At 44.2% G+C, this 25,080-nt stretch overlaps 1 protein-coding gene across 1 annotated transcript; it reads left to right on the forward strand.

The window, feature by feature from the left end:
* The first annotated feature begins 1,553 nt into the window (after window positions 1–1,553).
* Calm2 (calmodulin 2) lies at window positions 1,554–20,173 on the forward strand. Its single transcript, XM_045137622.1, has 6 exons — window positions 1,554–1,683; window positions 7,163–7,193; window positions 17,399–17,542; window positions 17,627–17,733; window positions 18,096–18,231; window positions 19,537–20,173. The coding sequence occupies exons 1-6, from the start codon at window positions 1,681–1,683 to the stop codon at window positions 19,563–19,565; spliced, it is 450 nt and encodes a 149-aa protein (XP_044993557.1). The 5' UTR covers window positions 1,554–1,680; the 3' UTR covers window positions 19,566–20,173.
* Window positions 20,174–25,080: the final 4,907 nt, after the last annotated feature.

Genomic DNA, 25,080 nt, shown 5'->3' on the forward strand with positions numbered 1-25,080 from the left:
AAACCCAAAAAACAGAGTTGGCCGCAACCGGAATGCAGAGCGATGGACTGACTAGTGGCCTGAGATTCTGAAGCCCAGGTGGCCAGTTTTAGGTTAACATCCTGACTTTATGGTATTTACTTCACTTGTAGGCTAAAGGCTAATTAAATCACCCTCTCCTCTACCATCATTACATCGCTACATTAGCAAGGACAACAGAAACATAGCAGCCTGATTTTTCATTGAATGGTCATTCATCTGAAAGGGTCACAGTTTTTGCCAATGCTAATTAGAAGGGCGCTTAATGTCCATCTCTGGCCTAGTTTATATGTGTGTGTGTGTGTGTGTGTGTGTGTGTGTGTGTGTGTGTGTGTATGTGTCTATGCATATTATGGTGCGATAAAATGCCTAATTTGGCTAAAGGAGGTTAAATTCAACAGAAGCCTGCCAAAGGGGTGCAGATAGCTGTTTGCAAAAAGAAAAGCTGTTGGGCAAGAAAAAGGAATCCTTCTCTTCCGTAGGTGAGATTTCACCTCGGCTTGTTTTAAAAAAAAAAAAAAAAAAAAAAAAAAAAAAAAAAACCCTCTTGACTAGGTAGGTTTCCAAAGGCACCCGTGGCTGTGCCGTTGACTGGGAAGTTAAGACCTTGACAAGGTCCCGAGAGAGGATTTCTGTTACCGTCAACATGTAACCAGAGAAATACATCTCGCTCGCGGAACCCTAGCTCCTCTTTTCACCTGCAGCCTCCTTGGCTGGGCGATGCACTTTGGGCTTCCAATCTCCAGGGGCTACTTGGGGGGGTGGGGGTGCGATGGAAGCAATCTCAGGTACACCGCAGGTCTGGAGTGACATGTATTTGTTTATTTGTTTATCTACCCATCTATTCCTGGTCCATTCCTGCTGGAGCCCCTTGCAGATCTTAGTGTGTCGTGCGGGAATTGCACGTTTATTGGGGAGTGTGTGTGGGGGGTGATCCTGGGGTTTCATTTTTTTTTTTTTTTTTGGAGGGGTTAGGATGATGGAGAGGAAAAGCGAGCGCAGGATGGGTGGAGGAGGAAGGCTCCCCATCCAGAGCCGAGCTCTTTGGAGCCTCCGGGCGCAGTTGCTGGGAGGGGGGCGGGGAGGAGGAGGAGGAGGAGGAGGAGGGCAGCAACGGCGGCGGCGGCCGCAGCGAGAGCGCGAGTGACGCATTGCAGGTACAAACCAACCAATCAGAACGCGCCTCAACGACCGCCGCGGGAGCGCGCGCACACGCGCGCGCGCGCGCGCGTGTGCGTGCGTGCGTGCGTCTCTGCGCCGCGGTGTTCCTCCGCGCCGCGAAATAGCGCCCGCCAAAGGAGCTTCGACTGCATCGGGGTCGTTTGTTTTGTTGTTGCTGGTTTTATTTTATTTTATTTTATTTTTAATTTAACCGCTCTCCGGCCACTGACGTCATCCGTTTTTCCATTTCTCTCGTGGAGCCGATTGACTGCGGTGTCCGGGATAAGGAGGAGGGTGGAGGGGAGGAGTGGGGGAGGGGAGGGCGGCCGGGACTCGTTCGCGCCGTTCCGTTATCTGGCCGCGCGGCGGAGGGATCCGGCGGAGGAGGGAGGTGTTTATGAAGCGGCCGGGGGCGGACGGGGGGACAAGTAGTCCGAGTGGAGCCGGCGAGGCGAGCGGTTGTGCGTGCGCAGCTCGGCGGAAAGCGGTAGTCCTTGCAGCATGGTGAGTGCGCCTGAGTGTGGGGGGGCGGGAGGCGGGTGGAGCGGGGGATCGGGATGGTGGCGAGTGATGATGATGATGATGATGATGATGAGGGTGATGGGGGTGATGGTGATGATGGTGACTGTGCAGCAGCAGCAGGGGGAAGAGATGCTGCAGGGGCGCGGGGCCCCGCCAAGAAGGGCTGTTGGTGTTCACCGGAGAGATGGTGGCGCAACCCCGCGACGGCTGTGTCGCAGGTGCTTCCCCCGCACCCTGTCCATTCCCGAGGGTGGGGGGTCTTGCTATGGGTTATTGGGGAGCGGGGAGGGTTCCTTGCTGCTCCCCCTGAGCCCCGGAGGTGCTCCTTCGGGGATTGGCTTGTGCAACAGGAGGAGGAAGAGGAGGATGGGGAGAGGCGGGAGTCTGCAAAGGTCATGCCGGGAGGGCGGGATGCAAACCCTCCACGGACGGTTAACGCCAGGAAGCGTCTTTGTCCGCTCGGCCGCCACGCGCTGCTGGGACGGGGGTTGGCGGCGGTGGTGGTGGTGGTGGTTAAGGGCGTGCGGACGTGGGGGGGGGGGCTTCCACCCCCCCCCGCCCTCCCTCCCATCGGGACGAGCGTTAACCCGCATCGCACGCACGCTCGCCCGCCCGCCCGCACGCCGGCCCGCCCGGGTGGAGAGCCCGGGGTCCAGGGGGACGCGCGCGCTGTGTGAGCCGGGCCCGCGCGGGCGCTGGGAGCGGTCGCTGGGGGCGGGGCGCGCGGGTTCGGGAGCCGCCGCCCCGCTCGGCTGGGCTCGGCTGAGCTCGGCTGGACTCGGCTCGGCTCGGCTGGGCTCGGCTCGGCTCGGCTCGCGCCCCAGCTGCTGCGCTGGCACCTGCAGGACTGCGGCGGTGCCGGCGCGCGCGCTGCGGGCCTGGGCGGGGGAGGGGCCCTCCAGCTTCCCACCCACCCTCTTTCCAGCCCTGTCTCTTACTCCATCTGCTCTCCTTCCACCTCCCACCCCACCCCCAGGCTGGATGTCCAAACCGGTTTTATTTAGGGAAGGGAAGGAGAGAGAGGGAAAAAAAAAAAAGTCATTTTGTGCAAGCGAAGAGAAAATCAATTATTGTGACCATTGCATGGATGCCTTTGCAGAGAGGGCGGGTGTCTGCTGTTGGTTACTGGGGTGACCTACGCACGCACCCACGGCGTTCCTTGAATACAGACTCCGTATTTCCGTGTCGAGGTTGCAAGCCCAGCTCTTTTATACAAGAGTGACTGTTAAAAAATTAACTGGCGTGGTAGATAGGAGAGCACATTAGGGGACCAAGAAATGTTTGTTTTTTGTTTTTTTTTTTTGGGTCACCTGCGACCGGGGTTCCTGATTTTTTTTTTTTTTGTTTAAAAAAAAAGAAAGTTAAAACGAAGGCGATAATTTGCCATACTTATTTTGTGCTGCTCTCTGCCAAGATGGGTGTGTCTAGGGAGGCAAGGTGACATCTTAAACTGGAGTTGAGGATCCTTGCCAACTGAAACCTCCAGCCTGTATGGGTGTGGGGGGAGAAGAGTTCACCTTGGATAGATCTAGCGTTCATTACGTTTGGTGGACTCTTTTCCCTGTTAATATTTTATTTTATTATAACTTAGAATATGCTGGCTGAACTTCCTCTCTACGGCAAAACAGGATGTACTTTATAGACATATAATCTTAACTTCAATTCGTGTAGGTTTTTTTTTTCCAATTAGGAAGTTGGATAAGATTTTAAGTTTTCTTGGGAATGTAAAATTTTCTATGTAAAATTTCAGTGTAAACGGTTCCTTGTCCTAATAAGCTTCTGTATTTACCATTTACATCACAGATGGATTGATAGTCATGTTTAAAAAGCTATTTTGAAAATTGCCCTCTGGTAGCTTCATGAATTATGGAACTTTAAAATTTTAACTTAGGATCTGCTAAACAAAAAATTAATTCAGCGCAGATGTGTGTATAAAGCTCTTGAGTTTACATGCAGTCGTTATATTTTTATTAGAAAGGATATTGCTTCAAGATGATTTGGGGCTAGGTTGATAAACATGTGAAAAGGTAGAAAGTTTTATCCCTGGTTTAAATCATTCCATTAAGTTGCAAAATCTGTATTGTATTAAACTCAGAAAAATCAAAAACTTCCCACCAAATAAAGTTCTACTTAGGGTAGAAACTAGACCTTTGATAAAGATCCTCATTTTTAGGAAGTTTTGTTCCACCGGTTTCGATCTTGGCTCAGGATGCTAAATGGTAAGTGATATTCTGTTAAAATGTCTTTTTTTTCCCCCTATGGAGAGAACTTTGACTGCATTTGATACAGGGAAAAGAAATATCCTAATGTACAATTGTAGGAAAGTGATGTAGTCCTGAGCATTTTGGGGGCGTGTACAGGTAGGCAGGGTTGAAGCACAGTATTTGTGTTCCCATTGAAGCTAAGAACTTGAGATTGGGAGGGGTTGAGTTAGGGTCTCCGCTGAGCTCAGGTTGACCTGGAATTCACGATGTAGTCTCAGGGCGGCCTCAAACTCACAATACTCCTTTTTGCTTCCGGGAGTGCTGGGACTACAAGGTGTGTGCCACCACACCTGCTAACTTCAGATTTTTATTTTTATTTTTGTTTTTTGGTTTTTTGATTTTTCGAGGTAGGGTCTTACTCTAGCCCAGGCTGACCTGGAATTTACTCTGTCATCTCAGGGTGGCCTCGAACTCATGGCAATCCTCCTACCTCTGCCTCCCGAGTGTTGGGATTAAAGGTTGCGCCAGCCACCACATCTGACTCTTAACTTCAGATTTTTTAAAAGCACTTTTCACCATGAACTCCAAGAGTATTAGTACTCAAGTTTGAATGCCAATTGGAAAATACATAGTGGGCTGTATGCTTTCCCTTGAGTTCACTGTTATGCAGATCAGAGCTTCTCAATGCTTAAAGCCCACATGTGGTAGCCCAGAATGCAGCTTCTAGTTGAGAAGGGCTGAGTGGGACTTCTAATTCTCTGCAGTGACGAGAACAGCAGGAAGAATTAAAAGTAAGAACTAGTCATATCTGGTGAATTAATCTTCACACTCTACTGAGATAAGGTAATAGCTTACCGATTCCTAAAAGTATAATTCTGGCTGTAAGAAAATGACACTGTAGACAGAATAGTCACATTTACTTGCAGTGAAAAAGAGTGTCAGGGGGCTGGATAGATAGATGGCTTGGCGGTTAAGCACTTGCCTGTGAAGCCTAAGGACCCCAGTTCAAGGCTTGATTTCCCCAGGACCCACGTTAGCCAGATGCACAAGGGGACGCACGTGTCTGGAGTTCGTTTGCAGGGGCTGGAAGCCCTGGCGCGCCCATTCTCTCTCTTTCTGCCTCTTTCTCTGTCACTCTCAAATAAGTAAATTAAACAAAAAAAATTTTTTTTTAAAGTGTCAGGAAGTCTTAGGGGTTTTTTTTTTGTTGTTGTTGTTGTTGTTTTTGTTTTTCAAGGTAGGGTCTCTCTGGCCCAGGTTGACCTGGAATTCACTATGTAGTTAGTCTTAGGCTGGCCTTGAACTCATGGTGATCCTCCTGAGTGCTGGGAATAAAGACGTGGGGTGCTACATCCAGCCTAGGTTCTTGTTTTTAGGAAGTTTTAATCTAAATGTTGGTAAAGTTTATTTTGAAACCTTAAGCTCAAATAAGTAGTAAATATGGAAACAAAAAAACCTTATTATGAAACCTTCAAAAAAAAGTTGAGCATTCAGGTTATCTAAGAAATTTCTTTTCCTATGTGCCTAGTTCATTCTCTGAAGTTCATTTCTGTGATCTAAGATAATATTTTTATTTAAAAAAAGTATGTGTACACATACATACGTGCATGCATGTGCTTGCTCACATTCCTCAGACCAGATCGTTTGAAGTCCTTAAATTTTGACTTTGTAAGAAAAAGTGGACAATCCATAGCACATCCATAACTAATTTCATTTTTCCTGAGGTCTCATGCTCTTTCATATTGTGCGTGTGTGTGTGTGTGTGCACGCACGTGTGTGTCTTTCCTGAATCATTGACCCCCGTGTTCAGAATAAAATCCCACCGTCTGCTGCCCCTTCCTGCACATAGGCCGTGTTGTCTTTCTTTCAGAAATGGGGTCCTGCTAAATTCAAGTTGACGAAAAGTATTCAATTCATTGGATTTATTCTGAAGTCTCAATCCTAGAGCAAAAAATAAAGATGGTGGGTTGGGGTTTGTAGATACAAAAGAACGGTTTTATCTTAGAATCTTGAGCAGTTGACCTCAGTTGCACTCCTTGGCTTGCCTTGGTGCTGGGAATCAAGCACAGGGTCCTCATGCTAGGCAAGCCCTTGCTGCCGAACTCTGTATCCCCAGTCCTCCTTTGGCTTTAAAAAAATAGAAGTGAATTCAATTTATTTTGATCAAATAGGATTTGTTGTTTGAGATAGGATCCCGCTGCGTAGCTCAAGCTGGCCGCTGGCCTTGAGTTCCTTCTTCCTGCCCAGGCTCAGATCTGAACTGTTGAGCTGGGAAGTTTACTCTCTGGGTCCCCTTCCACCTTTCCTTACGCTGTGTCTGACAGAGAACGTGACAGCGCTCGGTTTCCTAGGGATGAGCTTACTTACTAAAAAATGAAACGAGGCTCTAATTAATTTCCTTCTCCCAGTAAGGGACTGGATCATGATAACATTTGCCTCCTGCATTGATGGGGTTTGAGGCCGTATGACACTACCCCTCGGGTCACACAATCCGTTGGGTCATGGGATGTTTGTCATAGACAGTATAACACTCAAGGCTACAAAGAATTGGATATTTTGTGATCATTTTATATGTTACAATGCTCTGAATTTAAAATTTAAAGGCAGTGGGTATATCTGACATGTGTTTAATCCTGGATCTGTTAGTTAAGAATTTTGTCTGCCCTACTTTGACCTGTTTAATTTGGGTCAATTTTTTTTTAACCAAATGTTTCTTTTCCATGTGCTGTGCAAACATCACAAACCTTAGGTTTATTTTGGGAGTTTAAAGCTACAGAGAAAATTAATAGTTGGACTTGACGGTCAGTAAATATTGTAGTTCAAATGTTCAGAACCCTGTATTTTTGCATTTGCCTGCCAGGTGGGAAGAGTAAGAGCTGGGGATGCCCCCACTCCAGGTTTGGGGTCATTTCTGTATCAGAATGTGTTTAGTCATTTATGGAAGTGACTTTTTAAAATTTGAATTCATTGAGTGTCAATTTCTAGTATGAGATTTTTTTTGTGCCTCTTCCTTAGAAGGGTATCTTAAATGTAGGTATTCTAACTGAAAAGGGCAGCTTAAGTCTTCTGAGGTGGCGGGCTGTGGAGGGTAAGCACGGTGGGCGCTCTCCCCACCCACGGGTCCTGTCGCCTCCTGAGGGAATATTGAGCTCAAGGAAGCTGGTGAGACAAGATAGACTGAAATTTAAAGCTTGTTTCTGTAACTGCTAATCTACATAATTACAAGTCATTAACCTACCTTTTTGATCTCTTTGTAGGCTGACCAACTGACTGAAGAGCAGATTGCAGGTGAGAAACACTCCTGGGGTTTATAAATAACCAGCCTCAAAATACATGAATAAAATGAGATAATTGACTTTGTATGTCATAGATGATTATAAACGAGGATCACCATGAGTTCAAGGCCAGCAATGAATACATTTTAGTCTCTATATAGTCTGGAGCCTGGTGGTGGTCTTGGTTTTTTGTGCCCCCCCCCCCCACTGACCTGGAATTCACTCTCTCCTTTTACGGGCTGGTGGTCTATGAACTGTGTCTCCCAGTGCTGGGATTAAAGGCATATCCCACTGCACTAACTTAGTCTTGTTTTACTAGATTTTATTTTTTAAAAATACTTACTTATTTGAGGGAGAAGTGGCAGATATATATGCACCAAACTCCAGACACATGTGCCACCTTGTGCATCTGGTTTACGTGGGTCCTGGGAAAGGTACTCAGGGTTCTTAAAGCACCTTGACTGCTAAGCCTTCTCTCCAGCCCTGTGAGGCCTGGGTGAGGGCTGGCTAATGGTACAGCTACAAATCAGGCTCCATGAGAAAGTGGGACAAATTCAGTAACCGACTTCATTTGTAGAATGTAGAATCAGAAAAGTGAGCATTTAACTTTATTGGCTTAAGTCAGCTAATCTTTTTTTTTCGTTAATATTTTTATTGGGGGGAGTGTGTGTGGACCGGCCAGGGCCTCCTGCCACTGCAAACAAACTAGCTGTACATACTGCTTTTGTATCTGGCTTTTATGAGTATTGGAGAATAAAATAAATCATCAGGCTTTGTAAGCATTGTAACCTCTGAGCAATCTCTCCAGCCGTTAGCTAGTGTTTTAAAATTAGGATTACATAGTTGAGCATCCCTAATCTGAAAGTCTGAAGTGTGCCAAAATCTAAAACTTTTGAGTGTCAACATGACACCATCCAATGCAAGTTTGCTCATTCCACTTCATGCAGCGGTGGGCTACAATCATAGTGGTTAAGGGTACCAAAAAGTATATATTACTTTAAGGTTGGAGAGATGGCTTAGCTATTAAGGCGCTTGCCTGCAAAGCCAAAGGACCCGGGTTCATAACCCAGGACTCACGGAAGGCAGTTGCACCAGGGCCACAAGCATCTGGAGTTCATTTGCAGTGGCTGGAGGCCCTGGCGCGCCCATTCTCTCTCCCTGCCTATTTCTGCATCTCTCTCGTAACTGAATAAAAATAAAATATTATAAAAAAATACTTTAAAGCCAGGCATGGCACATGCCTTTAGTTAGAGTCTTGTGGGGAAAAAATTTACTTCAAGGATATGTGTGTTCCAACTTGTTTATGAAACATGAATTTTGTGTTTAGACTTGGGTCCCATCTCCTAAGTACTTCTTTATGTGTATGAAAACCCTTGAAATCTGAAGTATATCTGGCCCTGACCATTTCAAGTAAGGAATATTCTATCTGAAATTAAATGGGGAACAGTGTAGAGATGATGTTGTAGTCATTTGCATGAAACTGTTGGCACTTTGTTTTTAATCGTTTTGCTGTTGGTATTTCCATGCAGGGTCTCCCTGTAGCCAGGTGTACCCGGAACTCCCTCTAGCTCAGACTGGTCTTGAACTCATGGTGATTCTTAGACTCGGGCTTTCCCGTGCTGGGATTAAAGGCCTGCGCCACCACGCACGGCTTAGGATTTTTAGTGAGGCAGGGTCTTGTGTGGTACAGGTTGGCCTTGAACTCTCAGATCTCTGTCCTCACAGGATTGTGCCATCTTGCCTGGGCTCATTAGACGTTTTTCCTTGAGGTTCGGTCTTGCTGTAGCCCAGGCTGACCTACAATTCACTGTTTCGTCTCAGGGCGACCTCAAACTCACATCGATCTCGTACATGTCTCCCTAGTGCTTGGGATTAAAGGCATGAGCCACCACACCCAGTTTATTGGACTTTAATTAGCACTTCAACAATGTAATTGTCACAGTTTTCCCAGCAAGCAAAGAGGCATTCTGTGATCAGCACTTAAAACAGTCCTAGAGCAGGCTGTGATTCCGGGGATTGAACGCAGGGCAAGTAGGGGCTCTTCCACTGAACTGTATCTCATATTTATGTATAGGTCAAGCTAGTTAGGAACTTTTGAGCTTCCTGGCTCCCGAGTTCTGGGATTACATTCCTGCACCCATGGGAAGCAGATCTGTCATTCTCATAGAAGCTTGGAGACAGGAAGAAATAACTGATTTCCTTGAAAGATCCATCACAAATATCTGATAACAGAAAAGCTGTTGGAGGGGGTGGAGAGGTGTCTTAGTGGCTAAGGCACTTGCCTGGAAGCCTAAGGACCCATGTTTGATTCCCCAGTACCCATGAAAGCCAGATGCACAAGGTGGCATATGCATCTGGAGTTTGTTTGCAGTGACTAGAGGCCCTGGGGCACCCCTTCTCTCTCTAATAAAATATTTTTTAGGGCTGAAGGGATGGCTTAGCAGTTAAGGCGTTTGCCTGCAAAGCTAAAGGACCCAGGTTCGATTCCCCAGGATCCATGTTACCTGGATGCACAAGGGGGCGCACGCATCTGGAGTTCGTTAGCAGTGGCTGGAGGCCCTGACACACCCATTCTCACTCTCTCTTCCCTTCTTGCTTTATCAAATAAAGAAATAAAATATTTTTAAAAAGTTATTGGAAACAAATTAGAAGCAGGTTTTATTTTTATCACTTACTGTGTAATTGGACTTAAGTTTGGGATTTACTTTTAAGAGTTGGTAAATTACATGTATTAAGTGCATTTCAATAGCTGAGCAGAGCTTTGAAGAAAATTTTTTTCTTCTTCAAGATAGGGTCTTACTCTAGTACAGGGTGACCTGTCATGCACTATGTTGTCTCAAGATAGCCTCAAACTCATGCAGCTCCTGCCTCGACTTCCCAAGTGCCGGGAATAAAGGCGGGCACCACCATGCCTGGCTGTTTTGTCATTTTTTATTTTTTATTGTGTATTTCATGCTGGGCATTGTACCCAGAGCCTTACATATGCTAGGCCAGTGATCTGCCACTGAACCTATACCATTTTAAATTAACAATACATGTTTCCTCACCATGGATTTGGCTCAGTGGGCAGGATGCTTGCCTAGCATGCTTGAAATCCTGAGTCCAACACCCAGCTCCACATAAACTGGGTGGGGACAACCTTGTGTCAGTGCAGTTTCCACACTTGGGAGGTGAAAGCTGGAGGATGAAAAGTTTTACTTTTTGTTTTTTTCTTTAATGGTAGGGTCTCGCTGTAGCCCAGGCTGACCTGGAATTCACTCTGTAGTCTCAGGGTGGCCTCAAACTCATGGTCATCCTCCTACCTCTCCCTTCCTAGTGCTGGGGTTAAAGGTGTGTGCCACCATGTCTGGCCTTTTTTTTTTTTTTTTTCTGTCTACTCCCAGACATGGATAGCCACATCCAGCGGTTTTATGTGGGTCCTGGGAGTCAAATTTGAGTGGTGTCTCAGGCTTCCCCCTCATGCTTGCACAGAAGGGCTCTTAACCACTGAGACCCCCCCCCCCCCAATAGGGTCTCACTTTAAGGCCAGTCTGACCTGAATTTCACATGTGGTCTCAAGGTGGCTTGGAACTGTGGCTATCCTCCTACCTCTGTCTCCCGAGCGCTGGGATTAAAGGCATGTGTCACCACCATTCCTGGCTAGTCACATTTTATTTCTTAATATTTCTAGTTAAGTAGTGGACCCTCATTCATAACATGTAATTAACTACTGATTAGAAAACGTGTTAATTCAAGGTATCTGTCATAGTTGGTACTCCTAAACACAAATGATGTTCAGAGTTCTCCATTGAATAAAAGAGAATCTACTCTTCAGTGACTGGTAGCATAAGGCATTTCTCCTAGTTAGTTGTCTCTAAGAAAAGCTCTGGCTGGGATTCATAGGGCACTAACCCTAACATGCTCTGGCCGGCACTTGAGGCAGGAAACTCCCAGGTGTAGACCCCGTCTGAAGAGAGGAAGTGTGGGAGACGTGGTCAGTGGTCAAGTGCTTGCTGCACACGCCAGCTCCAGGGCCTGAGCTCACATCCCAGTGCCCCACGTAAAGTGCCAGTGTGGTTGAAGCACACCTGTAATCTCCCTCTGACGAGGTGGGGTCTGGAGGACCCCCGCGCTTGCTGACCATCTTGTCCAGCCCGGTTGGTGAGATCCAGGTTCAATGAGAGATCTTGCATCCACAACCACCACCAAACAAGGTGGAGAGCAGTAGAAAACTTCTGCTGTTAAGACACTCAGCTTTGACAGTCGTACCTAAACATGCATGTACTCCCCACACACATAAATGTGGCCACATGCACCTAGGAGAAGAGAAACATCGCAATTTCTCTGTCCTGCCTTTGTCACTTCTACCTGCTTCTCAGTGCCTTTCTTCCTCAACTTAGTCTATTTCGGTGCCTACTTGTGGGGGGGGGCGGGGGTTATGGTCTCACTCTGGCCCAGGCTGACCTGGAATTAACTAATAGTCCAGTGCCTACTGTTTTGAACTGGTAAATTACTAGTGGCCAATCTGTGACTTACTTCAAGTCTAAAAGTCTGCTAATTCTTTCAGGAGAAACACTGGTAAGAAGCTTCCCGTGTGTGATGCAACTTGAGTGCACGCTGAGGTCCTTTGGAATTGTTTTTGTCCTTGTTTAATTTTCGCTACAGATTTGTTTAGGAGTTCTACTGACAGCAAATAATCTAGAAAGTCTAGAGAAACTTCTTCAGGTTAAATTATTAGAATTCATGTTACCTGCCCTTAGAGAGCACTTTAGTATGACATCACCAACAAGTTATTTTTGTTTGTTTCCAGATGTTGATGTTAATGAAATTAACCAAAGTTCTCATTAAACTTTGAAGGTACAAGTTGGGTTAAGAAAATAATACCTTAGCCTATATCAGCACTTGGCACGTAATAGCAGCAAAAGTACATGAAGTTGTTTGAGATTATTAAGTTCAGCATTCTTTTATTTATTATTATAAGTTTAATATTCTAAATAAGTTAACAGACAGGCATTCCAATTCTGTTGTAAGAGTTTCATGATGAGGTGTAACAAGCTAAGGGTCTTTGAGGGCTAACAGATAAATTTAAAAAGTCGTTTAGACTCCTAAAAAACGACACAGGTATAACTAGAGTGATTGCAGGAGCTCCTTTGTGCCTGTTACGTAGAAAACAAGTGCTGTCTGACATTCGAGGCACGTGGCCTTCATTGTGTGCTCGGAGTTGGGCTCCGGGGTTACATTCCAGGTGACTGTTTAGAGTGAATTGTTTCTGTGGTAAAACTTGTGCTGATTCTGAAGGACAAATGAACAGGTGAATTTAAATTGTACCCTCTGAGATACATACCTTATTTGAATGAGTTGCTAATCCATAGCTCTGAATTTTTAGCGTAAGAACACAGATAGATTTGACCTTTAAATGCTGTCAGTTGTTCCTTTCTTGTATACATAAATAATAGGTGTGGCATGAATTACTTTATTTATTTTTTTGCTTTGTTTTGTTGGAGACCGTGCGCAGCCCCCTCACCACTAGCGTCACACCGGCATTGCACGCGCGCCTCCGAGCCTAGCCAGCGAGTGCTTGTTTTCTGCTTTTTATTTCTGTCATTTACCACTTAAAGGGTTATTAGGTTTTAAGCTTTTTAAGTATTTATTTGAGGGGGGGGGCGGGCTGGAGAGTTGGCTTAATGGTTAAGGCACTTTCCTGCAAAGCCAGAGGACCCAGGTTCAACTCCCCAGGACCCACTAAGCCAGATGCACATAGTGGCACATGCGTCTGGAGTTAACTTGCAGTGCCTGGAGACCCTGGCATGTCCATTCTCATTCTCTCTACCTGCCTACTTCCCCCTCCCCCCACCAAATAAATAAAGGGGGAGATGAGTAACAGGATCTCAAGTTCAAGGTCAGCCTGCGACTACATAGTGAATTCCAGGTCAACCTGGGCTAGAGTGAGGCCTACCTCAAAGGGGGGGGGGGGATGAGAATGATATGCCAGACACTTTGTACATCTGACTTTACCTGGGTAATGGAACCCAGGCCATTAGGCTTTGCAAGCAAGCAATTTATTTAATTTATGCCAACTCTCCAGCCCTGATTATTAGATTTTAAACTTAGTTTGAACTTTAGAACATGCATATATGTAAACCTTAACCACCTTTAATCCAGAATTTGGCTTCGTTAAATCATTTAGTAGAAGAATAACTGTTGCTGAACGTTGGGAATTTATGCACTTAATGGTAGTGTGAAAAATTGGTCATAAAAATCCAGGAGTGGTGGTGCATGCCTCTAATCCCAGCGCTTGGGAGGCAGAGGTAGGAGGATCACTATGAGTTCAAGGTCAGCCTGGGCTAGAGCCAGACCCTACCTTGAACAACTAAAATAAATAAAAAGGCCTTAGGTATGTGTGTGTCATGTAGTACAGAATGTAGTATAAACACAAAATGCTTAAGCTCTGAGAGACCAGGCATAGAGCAGGACCTCTCTGCAAACGAGGTACCACTTTTTGCATCTGTCTTTACCATGGGTACTGGGAGCTTGAACCCAGGCCATCAAGCTTTGCAAGCAAGCCCTTTTAACAGCTCAGCCGTTTTCCCAGCCCTCAGCTCTTTAATTTTTTTTTTTAATAGCTGAGGTGATGGATGCTGTGTGTCTTAATTATGATAATTTGTAAACAACTTATGCATCTTGTTTATAAGATAGCACTTAGGCCCGACATGGTGGCTCAAGCCTTTAATCTTACCAGCACCTGGGAGGCAGAAACAGGATCGCTGTGAGTTCAAGGCTAGCCAGAGACTAGCTAGAGCAAGACCCAAGACTCAAGAGGGAGAAACACTTACAACTTTAGAACTTTAGTGAGATGGAAGTTGTAATCAAATCCTACTGTTCAGGTGAGGAATCATCACATGTATTTTTAATATTAAATTGCTCTAAGTTAGTACTATGTAGTAGTTTCATAAAATTATCAGTGTGATGCTAAGCTTCTCACTGATAATAGAATTCCTCTAGAAGTAGTATTTAAATAGAATAGAACTGTTACTTACTGTAACGAGCAGACAAACTCAAGTCAGTGTAGCTAGTATGAATAAAGCTAAGAATTATTTTATGAAGACAAAAGTCACATGGTGCTACAAAAAGGCAATAACCTGGGTAGTTCTATGGGTCCTTTTTTAAAAAAGAACTCACGGGCTGGAGAGCCTGCTCAGTGGTCAGTGTACTTGCCTGCAAAGCTGGTTCCCCCAGTCAGTACTCATGTCAATCCAGGTGCATGGAGAGGCAGGCATGCACCTAGAGTTTGTTTGCAGCAGCTGGAGGCCCTGGTGTGCAGGCTCATGCTCCCCCACCCCCACCCCGTTCCCCGAAAGAAAGACAACCCAGTAGGAAACAATTGGAATAGTGCAAAAGATGATGGGACCCTTGAACCAAAACACTGGTTGTAAGGATAGAAAAAGGCAATTTTTTTTTTCCCAAGGTAGGGTCTCTTTTAGCTCAAGTTGAACTCAGACTCGGGCCTCACAGTTTTAGGTATGAGTCACCTTACCCAGTGAGGGCCAAGAAAACAGCAATATTTGAGAAAGTGAAGGTATGGGCATGCCAGGGTCTCCTGCCACTGCAAATGAATTCCAGATACATGTGCCACTTTGTACATTTGACTTTATGTGGGTATTGGGGCATTGAGCCCAGGCTGTATGCCTTTACAAGCAAGCATAGGGCAATATTTGTAAATGGTAGATCCAACACAACCTGTTGATTTCAAGGGAAAGAAGAGGTTTAAAGTAACATCTTGGTGTTTGCTTGTATCTGCAGGGCCACTGAGGATAGAATTTGTTAAATACATATGTCTTGGTTAGGGTCAGCCAGGGAGACATCGTGTAGAGAGCAGAAATAAAGGAATTGAGAGACAAGCAAGATACAAGTCTTCACCAAGTGGAGTAGATGAGATGGCCACAGAAACACAGAACAACACAGAAACACAGAACAAGGGTGCAGTTTGGTCAGGTTTGTATGTAACGACAGAGCAAGAGCAAGAGCCTTAGTGTTAGGTGGGAGAAAAATAAAAACGAGCTTTTCTTGGCATATGTTAAAAGTATTTAGTGCTTAATGCATATTTTTAATCTTGGAAAGTTGATACTGTTAACCTTTTTAACAAAAGAGGCAAAAGTCGTTTGTTTAGACCTTTTTTTTTGCGGTAGGGTCTTAACTGTAGTTGAGGCTGTCCTCTGATTCACAGTGATCCTCCTGCATCAGCGTCTCACGCAGGTGCTGGGATTACAGGCTTCTTCACCTCTTTTATGATGTTGAAGTCAAATTCCAGAGCTTACTCTTCAGTCTGTTATATGAACCCCCTAGTTTGGATTAGATTAAGTCATTGATGAACTTCACCGTGTTTTGCTGTTTAGCTCATCGGTTGAGCTAAGACAAGGAAGCCAGCCCAGCTTTTTTTTTTTTTTTTTACGTGGGTTATCGGAATCTGAACTCGCGATTTGTGGCAAGCACCTTATCAACTGAGCCATCTCCCCACCAGAGCTGTAACTAGTTTATTAATAGAGCATAATAGGTGTGAGTAATGGTGCCCTCCTAAATTTGGGGGTGGTATGGGCAAGCACTTGAAAAGAAAATGTGCTAGAGAGATGGCCTAGCAGTTAAGGCATTTGTCTGCAAAGCCTAAGGACACAGGTTCAATTCCCCAGGACTCACAAGTCAGATGCACAAGGTGTGGCACATGCGTCTGGAGTTTGTTTGCAGTGACTGGAGGCCTTGGCGTGCCCATTCAGAAGAATAAGGGCTGGGCGTGTTGGCGTGGAGACAGAGGTAGGATCTCCATGAGTTCGAGGCCACCCTGAGACTGCATAGTGAATTCTAAGTCATCCTGTGCTAAAGTGAGACTCGACCTCAGTCCAAAAAAAAAAAAAAAAAAGGATAAGGTTGGAGTTTATTTTCAGAACAAGAGGCGCACAAAAATATACAAAATGACTGGAGTTGTTGAAACTAGAGGAGATAAAATGTAAAATGGGACTGAAAAGTATTTAAATTGGATCCAGGTTACATAAACACTTAGAAGTATATATACCATGTAACTCCCCCATTCCTTAAACATGTGTTAGATACACATTTATAAAAGTATATATAGGAAAATGACCCCCCCCATGGTTTTTGAAATTGCTTTTTTTTATTTGCTGATAGGCTCTAATATCTTTTTAGAAAGTTCCTTACTTGTAACATACTAGCTTTGTTATTAATTTGTTTAGTATGACTATGGAAATACTGCATTTAATAATCTTTTCTCTGTAAGCATAAAAGGTGAAGGCAGACAGTATGGAGTGTGGTTCTAGATAATAGTTTGAATTAGAAGGAAAAGAATTACAATTTCACAAGACCGTAAGGATCTTATACATACGGTGTTTGGGGCTGGAGAGATGGCTTAGCAGTTCTTGAGGTGCTTGCTTACAAAGCCTGATAATCCAGGTGTCCACATAAAGCCATTTGTACAAAGCGGGGCTTGCTCCTAGAGCTTGTGTGCAGTACCAAACGGCCCTGGCATGCCTCCTCCTCATTCATCTTCTCACTCGTCCTCCTTTCCTCTCTGCTCTTGCAAAGAAGTAAGTATTTTAAACAACTTGGTGTTTACTAAATTGCCTCTATTTTCCATAATATAACACTTAGCTAAAACTGGACATTGATATCTTGATCATTATACGTCATGATTTGGTGATAGTTCAGCTAGAAAAAGAAACTAGCTTATTTCATGTTTTTGTTTTGAATTTAATAGATTGATTTTAGACATAGTTGTTTTAACGACTCTAAACATAGTGCTTTTCATCTGTCTGAATATTAGAATTCCCTGTGAGGTTTTAAACGTGGAGCTTGGTGTGAGCATATACTGGCATGATTGTAAAGATCTTTTTTTAAAAAATTTTTTGGTGGTTTTTCGAGGTAGTGTCTCACTCTGGCTCAGGCTGACCTGGAATTCACTATGTAGTCTCAGGGTGACCTCGAACTCTCGGCGATCCTCCTACCTCTGCCTCCCGAGTGCTGGGATTAAAGGCGTGCGCCAGATTGTAAAGATCTTGAAACAAGGTTTTTCTACCAAACTGACTAGGAATCGTCTAATAATGTACGTGTTAGAGTCAAGATCTCATTTCAGACGTGATCTACGTACATTTTTGCTTTCTTAAGAGGTAATGAGTACATTTGAGCATCGATTCTTTGTTAACCTGTGTGTTTGATTTGTTGTCTTTTAAACAGAATTCAAAGAAGCCTTCTCGCTGTTTGACAAGGATGGTGATGGGACTATAACAACGAAGGAGTTGGGGACCGTAATGAGGTCTCTGGGGCAGAACCCCACAGAAGCAGAGCTGCAGGACATGATTAACGAGGTCGATGCTGATGGTAAGCTTTCTGTTTTGAAGGAGTTGGGAGTTCTTGAAGCAGAGTGTTTTGCGTTTTGTTTCATGTTTAAACAAATCATTTCAGGTAATGGCACAATTGACTTCCCTGAATTTCTGACAATGATGGCAAGAAAAATGAAAGACACAGATAGTGAGGAAGAAATTAGAGAAGCATTCCGTGTGTTTGATAAGGTAAAGGTTCAAGGTCTGGATGTATTAATTTGAAGATGAATTGAAGCTACCAGGTCTCGTTATTCTCCACAGTGTTTCCGCTGCTTCAGCGTCATAATCGTCAAGCGAATGTTTTGAGAACGGAGTATAAACTTAGATTTCCTGATAACATTATTGCATTAATTTTGTGAAGGAGGCATCATGTGACTTTGGAATAAAAAAACTAGTGGCTTTTAATATGCAATATCCTGCCTAGTGACATTTGTAGAATCTGTTCATTTTGTGGGAATACATTTTTCTCCCTGTTATGAAAGCTAAACATAATTAAGTTTCCATTACAACTCTAATTTCGCTCAGATACTACACTGTCTGTTTCTCCCTAGGATGGCAATGGCTACATCAGTGCCGCAGAACTTCGCCATGTGATGACAAACCTTGGAGAGAAGTTAACGGATGAAGAGGTTGATGAAATGATCAGGGAAGCAGATATTGATGGAGACGGTCAAGTAAACTATGAAGGTAAGGCACATGTTCTCCCTCTCAGGCCTTGATTTCTAGGTTAAAAGTACTTGTTAAGTATCTCAGCTGAAAATCAGTGACCTAACGTTCAGGTGCAAAAATAGGTAATACTTACTAAACTTGTGCTATTTCAGACTGTTTTCAACACATCAGACAATGTTAGTCCCCTAAAATCTCATTTGTCACCTTTTTGTTGTTGTTGTTGTTTCGTTTTTCAAGGTAGGGTCTCACTCTAGCCCAGGCTGACCTGGAGTTCACTATGGAGTCTCAGGGTGGCCTCGAACTCATGGCGATCCTCCTACCTCTGCCTCCCGAGTGCTGGGATGAAAGGAGTGTGCCACCACGCCCGGCTACCTATTTTTATTTAATAAAATTTATTTAATAAAAATTTCTGGATAGTTCATATGGACACTAAAAATTTTTTAATTTTTTTTTTTTTTTTGAGAATGACAAAAAGGCAGAGAGAGGGAGAGAATGGGCGCTCCAGGGCCTCCAGCCACTGCAAATGAATTCAGATGTATGTGTCACCTTGTGCAGCTGGCTTACGTGGGACCTGGGGAATCGAGCCTCAAACCAGGGTCCCTAGGCTTCACAGGCAAGCACTTAATCTTAGCTAAGCCATCTCCAGCCTAGGACATTAAAATTTGAACAGAACAATATAGTTTTTCTGTAAAATTGTAGGATAATTTGAAAAGGTTCATATTTACTCTGAATTCCTTCAGATGAAATGAAGACCTTTCTTTGGCTAGATTCTCTAGGGGTTTTTCCTCTATTTGACTTTAGTCTGAAACTGTTTACACAGTCTTTGAATCAAAAGAATCATATGTAGCACTAAACTTTGGGATGGCCATTACAGGAAATAAGGCCTGCAGACATTGAAAAGTGAACCCTTTGTCTTACTTTTTTTTCCCAGCATAAAACTTAACATTGTGAAAATTTCAACCTAGCAGCTGTTACACTGAAATTAACAGTGTTTGGCTAGTATAACCAGGGACCTAAAATTCATTTAACGGCTAAGACTGCTTCCCATAGCTTCCTTGCTGGGGTTGAAATCCAAAGACTTGCAAATGCCTTCTACTACTGAGCTTATGGCCCCAGCCCAAGAAGACTGGTTTTTGTGTTGTTTTTTAAATAGTTTATCTGAAGTATCAGATGGCTTATGCCTATTGATCTGAATGCTTGAGGTTGCTTCTCTTCCTTATGGTAATTCCAAGAAAAGGAAATAATAAGACAGGCTGCTTAGCGGTTGAGTAAATGTGATTTTGTCCTTTGCCATTAATTCAACCTTTTGTGTTTAATTTGCAGAGTTTGTACAAATGATGACAGCAAAGTGAAGAAATTGTACAGAATGTGTTAAATTTCTTGTACAAAATTGTTTATTTGCCTTTTCTTTGTTTGTAACTTATCTGTAAAAGGTTTTCCCCTACTGTCAAAAATATGCATGTATAGTGATTAGGACTTCATTCCTCCATGTTTTCTTCCTCCTCTTACCGTCACTGTCCCTCAGCCTTATTTTAGAAATTGACGAAGTACCATGTTGCATGTGGCTTTCTCTGGATATATCTAAGCCCTTCTGCACACCTAAACTAGATGGAGTTGGTCAAATGAGGGAACATCTGGGTCATGCCTTTTTTTAAGTAGCTTTTAGGAACTGTCAGCATGTTGTTGTTGGAGTGTGGAGCTGTGACTCTGCGTGGACTACGGACAGTCAACAATATGTACTCAAAAGTTGCACTATTGCAAAACGGGTGTATGATCCAGGTACTCCGTACACTATTTTTTTGTACTGCTGGTATTGTACCAGAAACATTTTCTTTTATTGTTACTTGCTTTTTAAACTTTGTTTAGCCACTTAAAGAAAATCTGCTTATGGCACAATTTGCCTCAAATCCATTCCAAGTTGTATATTTGTTTTCCAATAAAAAAATTACAATTTACCCAACTGTTGCTCTGAATCTGAGTCATTTAATTAATTAACTTGATGTCCAGTAATTTTGAGAGCAGTATAAGGAATTGGTTTCTCTGTGGTGTTCAAGTCAGTTGAGGTGTGGTCTTTTTAGCACTGGAGCGATGACTTAGCAGGTAAGGCATTTGCCTGCAAAGCCAAAGGACCTAGGTTCAACTCCTGAGGACCCACGTAAGCCGGATGCACAAGGGGGCACACGCATCTGGAGTTCGTTTGCAGTGGCTGGAGGCCCTGGTGTGTCCATTCTCTCTCTCAACATTAGATTATTGACTTACTTGTGGCAGAGATTAAGTATGGGCACACAACTCCAGATGCAAGTGTCATTTTGTGCTTTACATGGGTACTGGGGAATTGAACCCAGGCTGTCAGGTTTTGCAAGCAAGCACCTTTTACCCAGTCATTTCCTACCTTTTAAATAGTTATCAATTTTGTTGTCCATCTCTTGATTTTAATTTAATCATCCCTGATGATTTGTTTTGAAGGGGGGGATTCCAAGGAAAGGCCTCATTATAGCTCAGGCTGACCTGGAATTCACTAGGTACGGTGGGTGGCCTCACTTTCCTTGATCCTCCTACCTCTGCCTCCTGAGTGCCGGGATCAAAGGTGTGCGCCATCGCATCTGCACCCTGATGATTTTTAAAGAATGATTGTTAAAGCCAGCTGTGGTGGCGCACGCCTTTAATCCCGGCACTCAGGAGGCAGAAGTAGGAGGATCACCATGAGTTCGAGGCCACCCTTAGACTGTACATAGTGCCTTCCAGGTCAGGGCTGGACTAGACTAAGAATCTACTCCACAGTGTTTGCAGGGTCTCACTGTTCAGGATCATTTCAGAATTTACAGTGATCCTATCTCAGCCTTCTTAGCTCAGACACTCAAGGCATTAGCCACCATGTCCTGCTTTCTTTTATAATGTAAATTACTCAAGAGGTAGTTATCAGGATTTTTATTATTTTAACTACCTTTAAAATATTTAAAGAGCCAGGTGTGGTTGCACATGCCTTTAATCCCAGGAGGTAGGAGGATCACCATGAGTTCAAGGCCACCCCAAGAATACATAGTGAATTCCAGGTCAGTTTGAGCTAGGGTGAGACCCTGCCTTGAAAAACAATAACTTTTTGTTTTTCAAGGTAGGGTCTTACTCCAGCCCAGGCTGACCTGGAATTCACTATGGAGTCAGGATGGCCTCGAACTCACAGCAATCCTCCTATCTCAGCCTCCCGAGTGCTGGGATTAAAGGCGTGCGCCACCACGCCCAGCTACAAAATTTTTTTTTAAAGAAAGTTCCATAGCAAACCGAAACAAAGATGAAAACATTGGCTAGGTCCTTATAACAACCCACAAGTGTTGCGAACTTCCCCAGGTGGCAGGGGCAATTTATTACATGGTAAGTTACTGCCTCATCTTTTTACATAGAACTATAGAAGTTTCAGGTAAAAGTATCCAAACAAGATGGGGATAAAAGTCAGTATTCCTGGCTGAGGCTTTCTTTTTCTTTTACTATTACACTTGGTCTTATTAACAACTTACATGATTATAAAAAATGACCCATGGTAATACCCTCCCTCTCCCCACTTACCCCTTTGAAACTCCGTTCTTTATCATGCCCCCTCCCCATCTCAATCAGTCTCTCTTTTACTTTTGATGTCATGATCTTTTCCTCCTCTTATGATGGTCTTGTGTAGGTCGTGTCAGGCACTGTGAGGCCACGGATATCCAGGCCATTTTTTGTCTAGAGGGAGCACGTTGTAAGGAGTCCTACCGTTCCTTTGGCTCTTACATTCTGTCTGCCACCTCTTCCGCATTAGACCCTGAGTCTTGGAAGGTGTGATAGAGATATTGCAGTACTGAGCACTCCTGTCATTTCTTCCCAGCACCATGATACCTTCTGAGTTGTCCCAAGATCACTGAAAATGGCCCATTTTAATCAACTAGTTTCTACATGAAGCTTTGTAAAATGTCTAGTGTGACAACATAATTAATCTCTGGCCTTTTCAGTAAATGTTCAGTGGTAATAATGTAGTTAAACTGTTTTCAACCCTGTAAAATGAAGGAATTGGCAATGTAGCACTTTTCTAGTTTCATAAATTTGAGGTTCAAGTAAATTGATAGCAAGATTTGGACAACTATATAACATATTGGGTGTCCTGGGTCAGGGTTTTGGCTCTGTCATCCTGGCTGGCCCAGACCTTGTGTAAAGCAAACTGGAGGCAATCCTGCTGCTGCTTCCTGAGTTGTGGGGTAACAGACATATTCCATGCCTAGTGGGGCTTCTTCCAGCCCCCATCCCACACTAGTCAGTCCTCTTCCACTGGGCTCTGTCCCCAGCACACTTCTGTGGCATGGGTTTTGCTGTTTTGGTTCATAAAGCTATCCTTTTGCGAAAGACAGCATTACCCTCATTTCCCAGGAGTCGGGTATAGACAGTGGGTCAGGATGAGGTGGTACGGGTTCAGACCTCCTTTCTACCATGTATATAGGACTCTCAACCCAGGACACCAGCCACCTTTTCACCATGGTACTGGTTTCGTGTTAAGGTTGTGGTAGATATAACATGTTTGCTCTCAGATAAAGCCTAGTACACATTTTAGAGTTGAAGATGGTTCGGTTTATTTTCCCAAGAAATTTAGGGAAGGGTTAGCGTCTTCAAAGAATAATGCAAGGCTGGAGAAATGGCTTAGCAGTTACGGCGCTTGCCTGTGAAGCCAAAGAACCCAGGTCCCAATCTCCAGGACCCACGTAAGCCAGATGCACAAGGTGGCACGTGCATCTGGAGTCTGCAGTGCCTAGAGGCCCTGCTGTGCCCATTCTCTGCCTCCTCTCTCTCTGCCAAGGCATTATTGGGCTCTAAATACGGTCTTGTTTTCTCACCTTAAAAAACTGTTAACCAGAAAAAAGGAATCTTAGCTGATAGCTCCAAAAGTTTCATGTAGCCCAGGCTGGCTTTGAACTCCCGATCCTCTTGCTTCCACCCCCCATGTGCCAGGATTACAGGTAGAAATGCCAAGCGCGGCCAGTTTATGTAGAGGTGGGGGTTGAACCCACGTCCTCCTGCATTCCAGACAAGAGTTACACCGCAGCTGCACAATGCTTTAAGAAGATGGTATGTATTCATCCTTCACGCTTAATCTATTTGTTGGATAATGTACTTGAAGTCATTTATGCTGTTTCTAGATGGGTTTTTTGTTTTTCCATCTTAATGTTTCCAGTTTTTCACTTTCACCCCTTGTCTGGGTTTCTGGACTTTTCTGTACCTTTCATGGTCTTCACTGTAGGGTCTCAGTCCCCAGTCTGCTGAGCCACTTTTTTTTTTCCAAGCTCAGCTAAAATAGAAAATGAAATGAACTGTGGGGATGTGTTTACTAGTCTGTTAAGATTTGCGAGGACTTTATCTTCATTTCTGATAACTTCCTCGGGTGAATCGGGTGAATCGTGAAGCCGGGGCATGGGGGTGCATTTCTATTATCACAGCACTTAGGAAGAGGAGGCAGGTAGGCCAGGAGTTCAAGGCCAGCCTCAATCAACTATTGTGATTGTTTTCTACCTGAGAGGGATTTTGTTTCCCCTCGTGACTAAGATGGGAGCCCTGGGTGGCCTTTAACCCCAGCACTCTGGAGGCAGAGGTAGGATAGACATGAGTTCTAGGCCAGCCTGAGACTACAAAGTTAATTCCAGGTCAGCCTGGACCGGAATGAGACCCTACCTCAAAAAATAAAGATGGGGGCTGGAGAGATGGCTTAGCGGTTAAGCGCTTGCCTGTGAAGCCTAAGGACCCCGGTTCGAGGCTCGATTACCCAGGACCCACGTTAGCCAGATGCACAAGGGGGCGCACGCGTCTGGAGTTCATTTGCAGAGGCTGGAGGCCCTGGCGCGCCCATTCTCTCTCTCTCTCTCTCTATCTCTATCTGCCTCTTTCTCACTCTCTGTCACTCTCCAATAAAAAAAATTAATTAATTAATTAATAAAGATGGGATGTTCCATCTTCCTTGGGAGGCACTATTCCATGGGCTAGGGTCTTGGACTATGTAAAAAGGAACGAGCAGGTTGAATAGCATTTTCTACTATTTCCTCCCTGCCCATGTGAAGATATGACCTCTCTCCTGCTCCTTCCGTGTCTTGACGGACTCTACCCTCTGCAACCAGAAGCCCAAATAAACTTCTTCCTAAACTGCTTTTAGTCTGGTATTTTGTCCCAGCAAAAAAAAAAAAAAAAAAAAAAAGGAACTGATAAAGCTATGTAGTGAGTTCAAAGCCACCCTGGGCTACATGAGACCCTGTCTCAAAAAAAAAAAAAAAAAAAGACGCTGGGTAGATGGCTCAGTAAGAGAAAGTGTTGTACAAGGTCAAGGGCCAGAAATTAGATGCTACATAAATGCCCGGGCTAGCTGGCTTGCTAGACTAGCTGAATTGGCAAGCTCTGGCTTCGGGTGAGAAACCCTGCCTCGGTTGAAAGCAGAGTGATAGAGGAAGACACCCAACATCAACTTCTGGCCCCACACACAGGGACATACATACACATACACACTGCATAATGCAAAACAAAAAGGGAGCGCTGGAGAGATGGCTCCGTGGTTAGGGTGCTTGCCTCATTAACCCTGATGACATGGGTTCGATTCCCTAGTACCCACAGAAAGCCAGATGCACAAAACGGTGCATGTGTCTGGAGTTACTTTGTATTGGCTGGAGCTCCTGATGTGCCCATATTTCTTCTCTCTCCTTGCAAATAAATTCTAAGAAAGTACCAATATTTTCACAGATCAGTATCTGGGTGGAGTTATCTAGTCTTTTCAAAAAATTCCCAAGTAATCTGGGTGCTTGTTAGGCACAGTCTTTCTGGTCCTTGTCCTGGGATTTTAGCAAGATAGATATCTTCATGCACATAATT

The sequence above is a fragment of the Jaculus jaculus genome, chromosome 18, assembly GCF_020740685.1.
Source record: "Jaculus jaculus isolate mJacJac1 chromosome 18, mJacJac1.mat.Y.cur, whole genome shotgun sequence".
Taxonomy (NCBI): domain Eukaryota; kingdom Metazoa; phylum Chordata; class Mammalia; order Rodentia; family Dipodidae; genus Jaculus; species Jaculus jaculus.

What these genes read in the sequence shown, in the direction of transcription:
- Calm2 (XM_045137622.1), top strand. An exon ending in TAACGAGGTCGATGCTGATG is followed by an intron (nt 17,543 to 17,626) that starts GTAAGCTTTCTG and finishes AAATCATTTCAG; the next exon opens with GTAATGGCACAATTGACTTC. An exon ending in CATTCCGTGTGTTTGATAAG is followed by an intron (nt 17,734 to 18,095) that starts GTAAAGGTTCAA and finishes GTTTCTCCCTAG; the next exon opens with GATGGCAATGGCTACATCAG.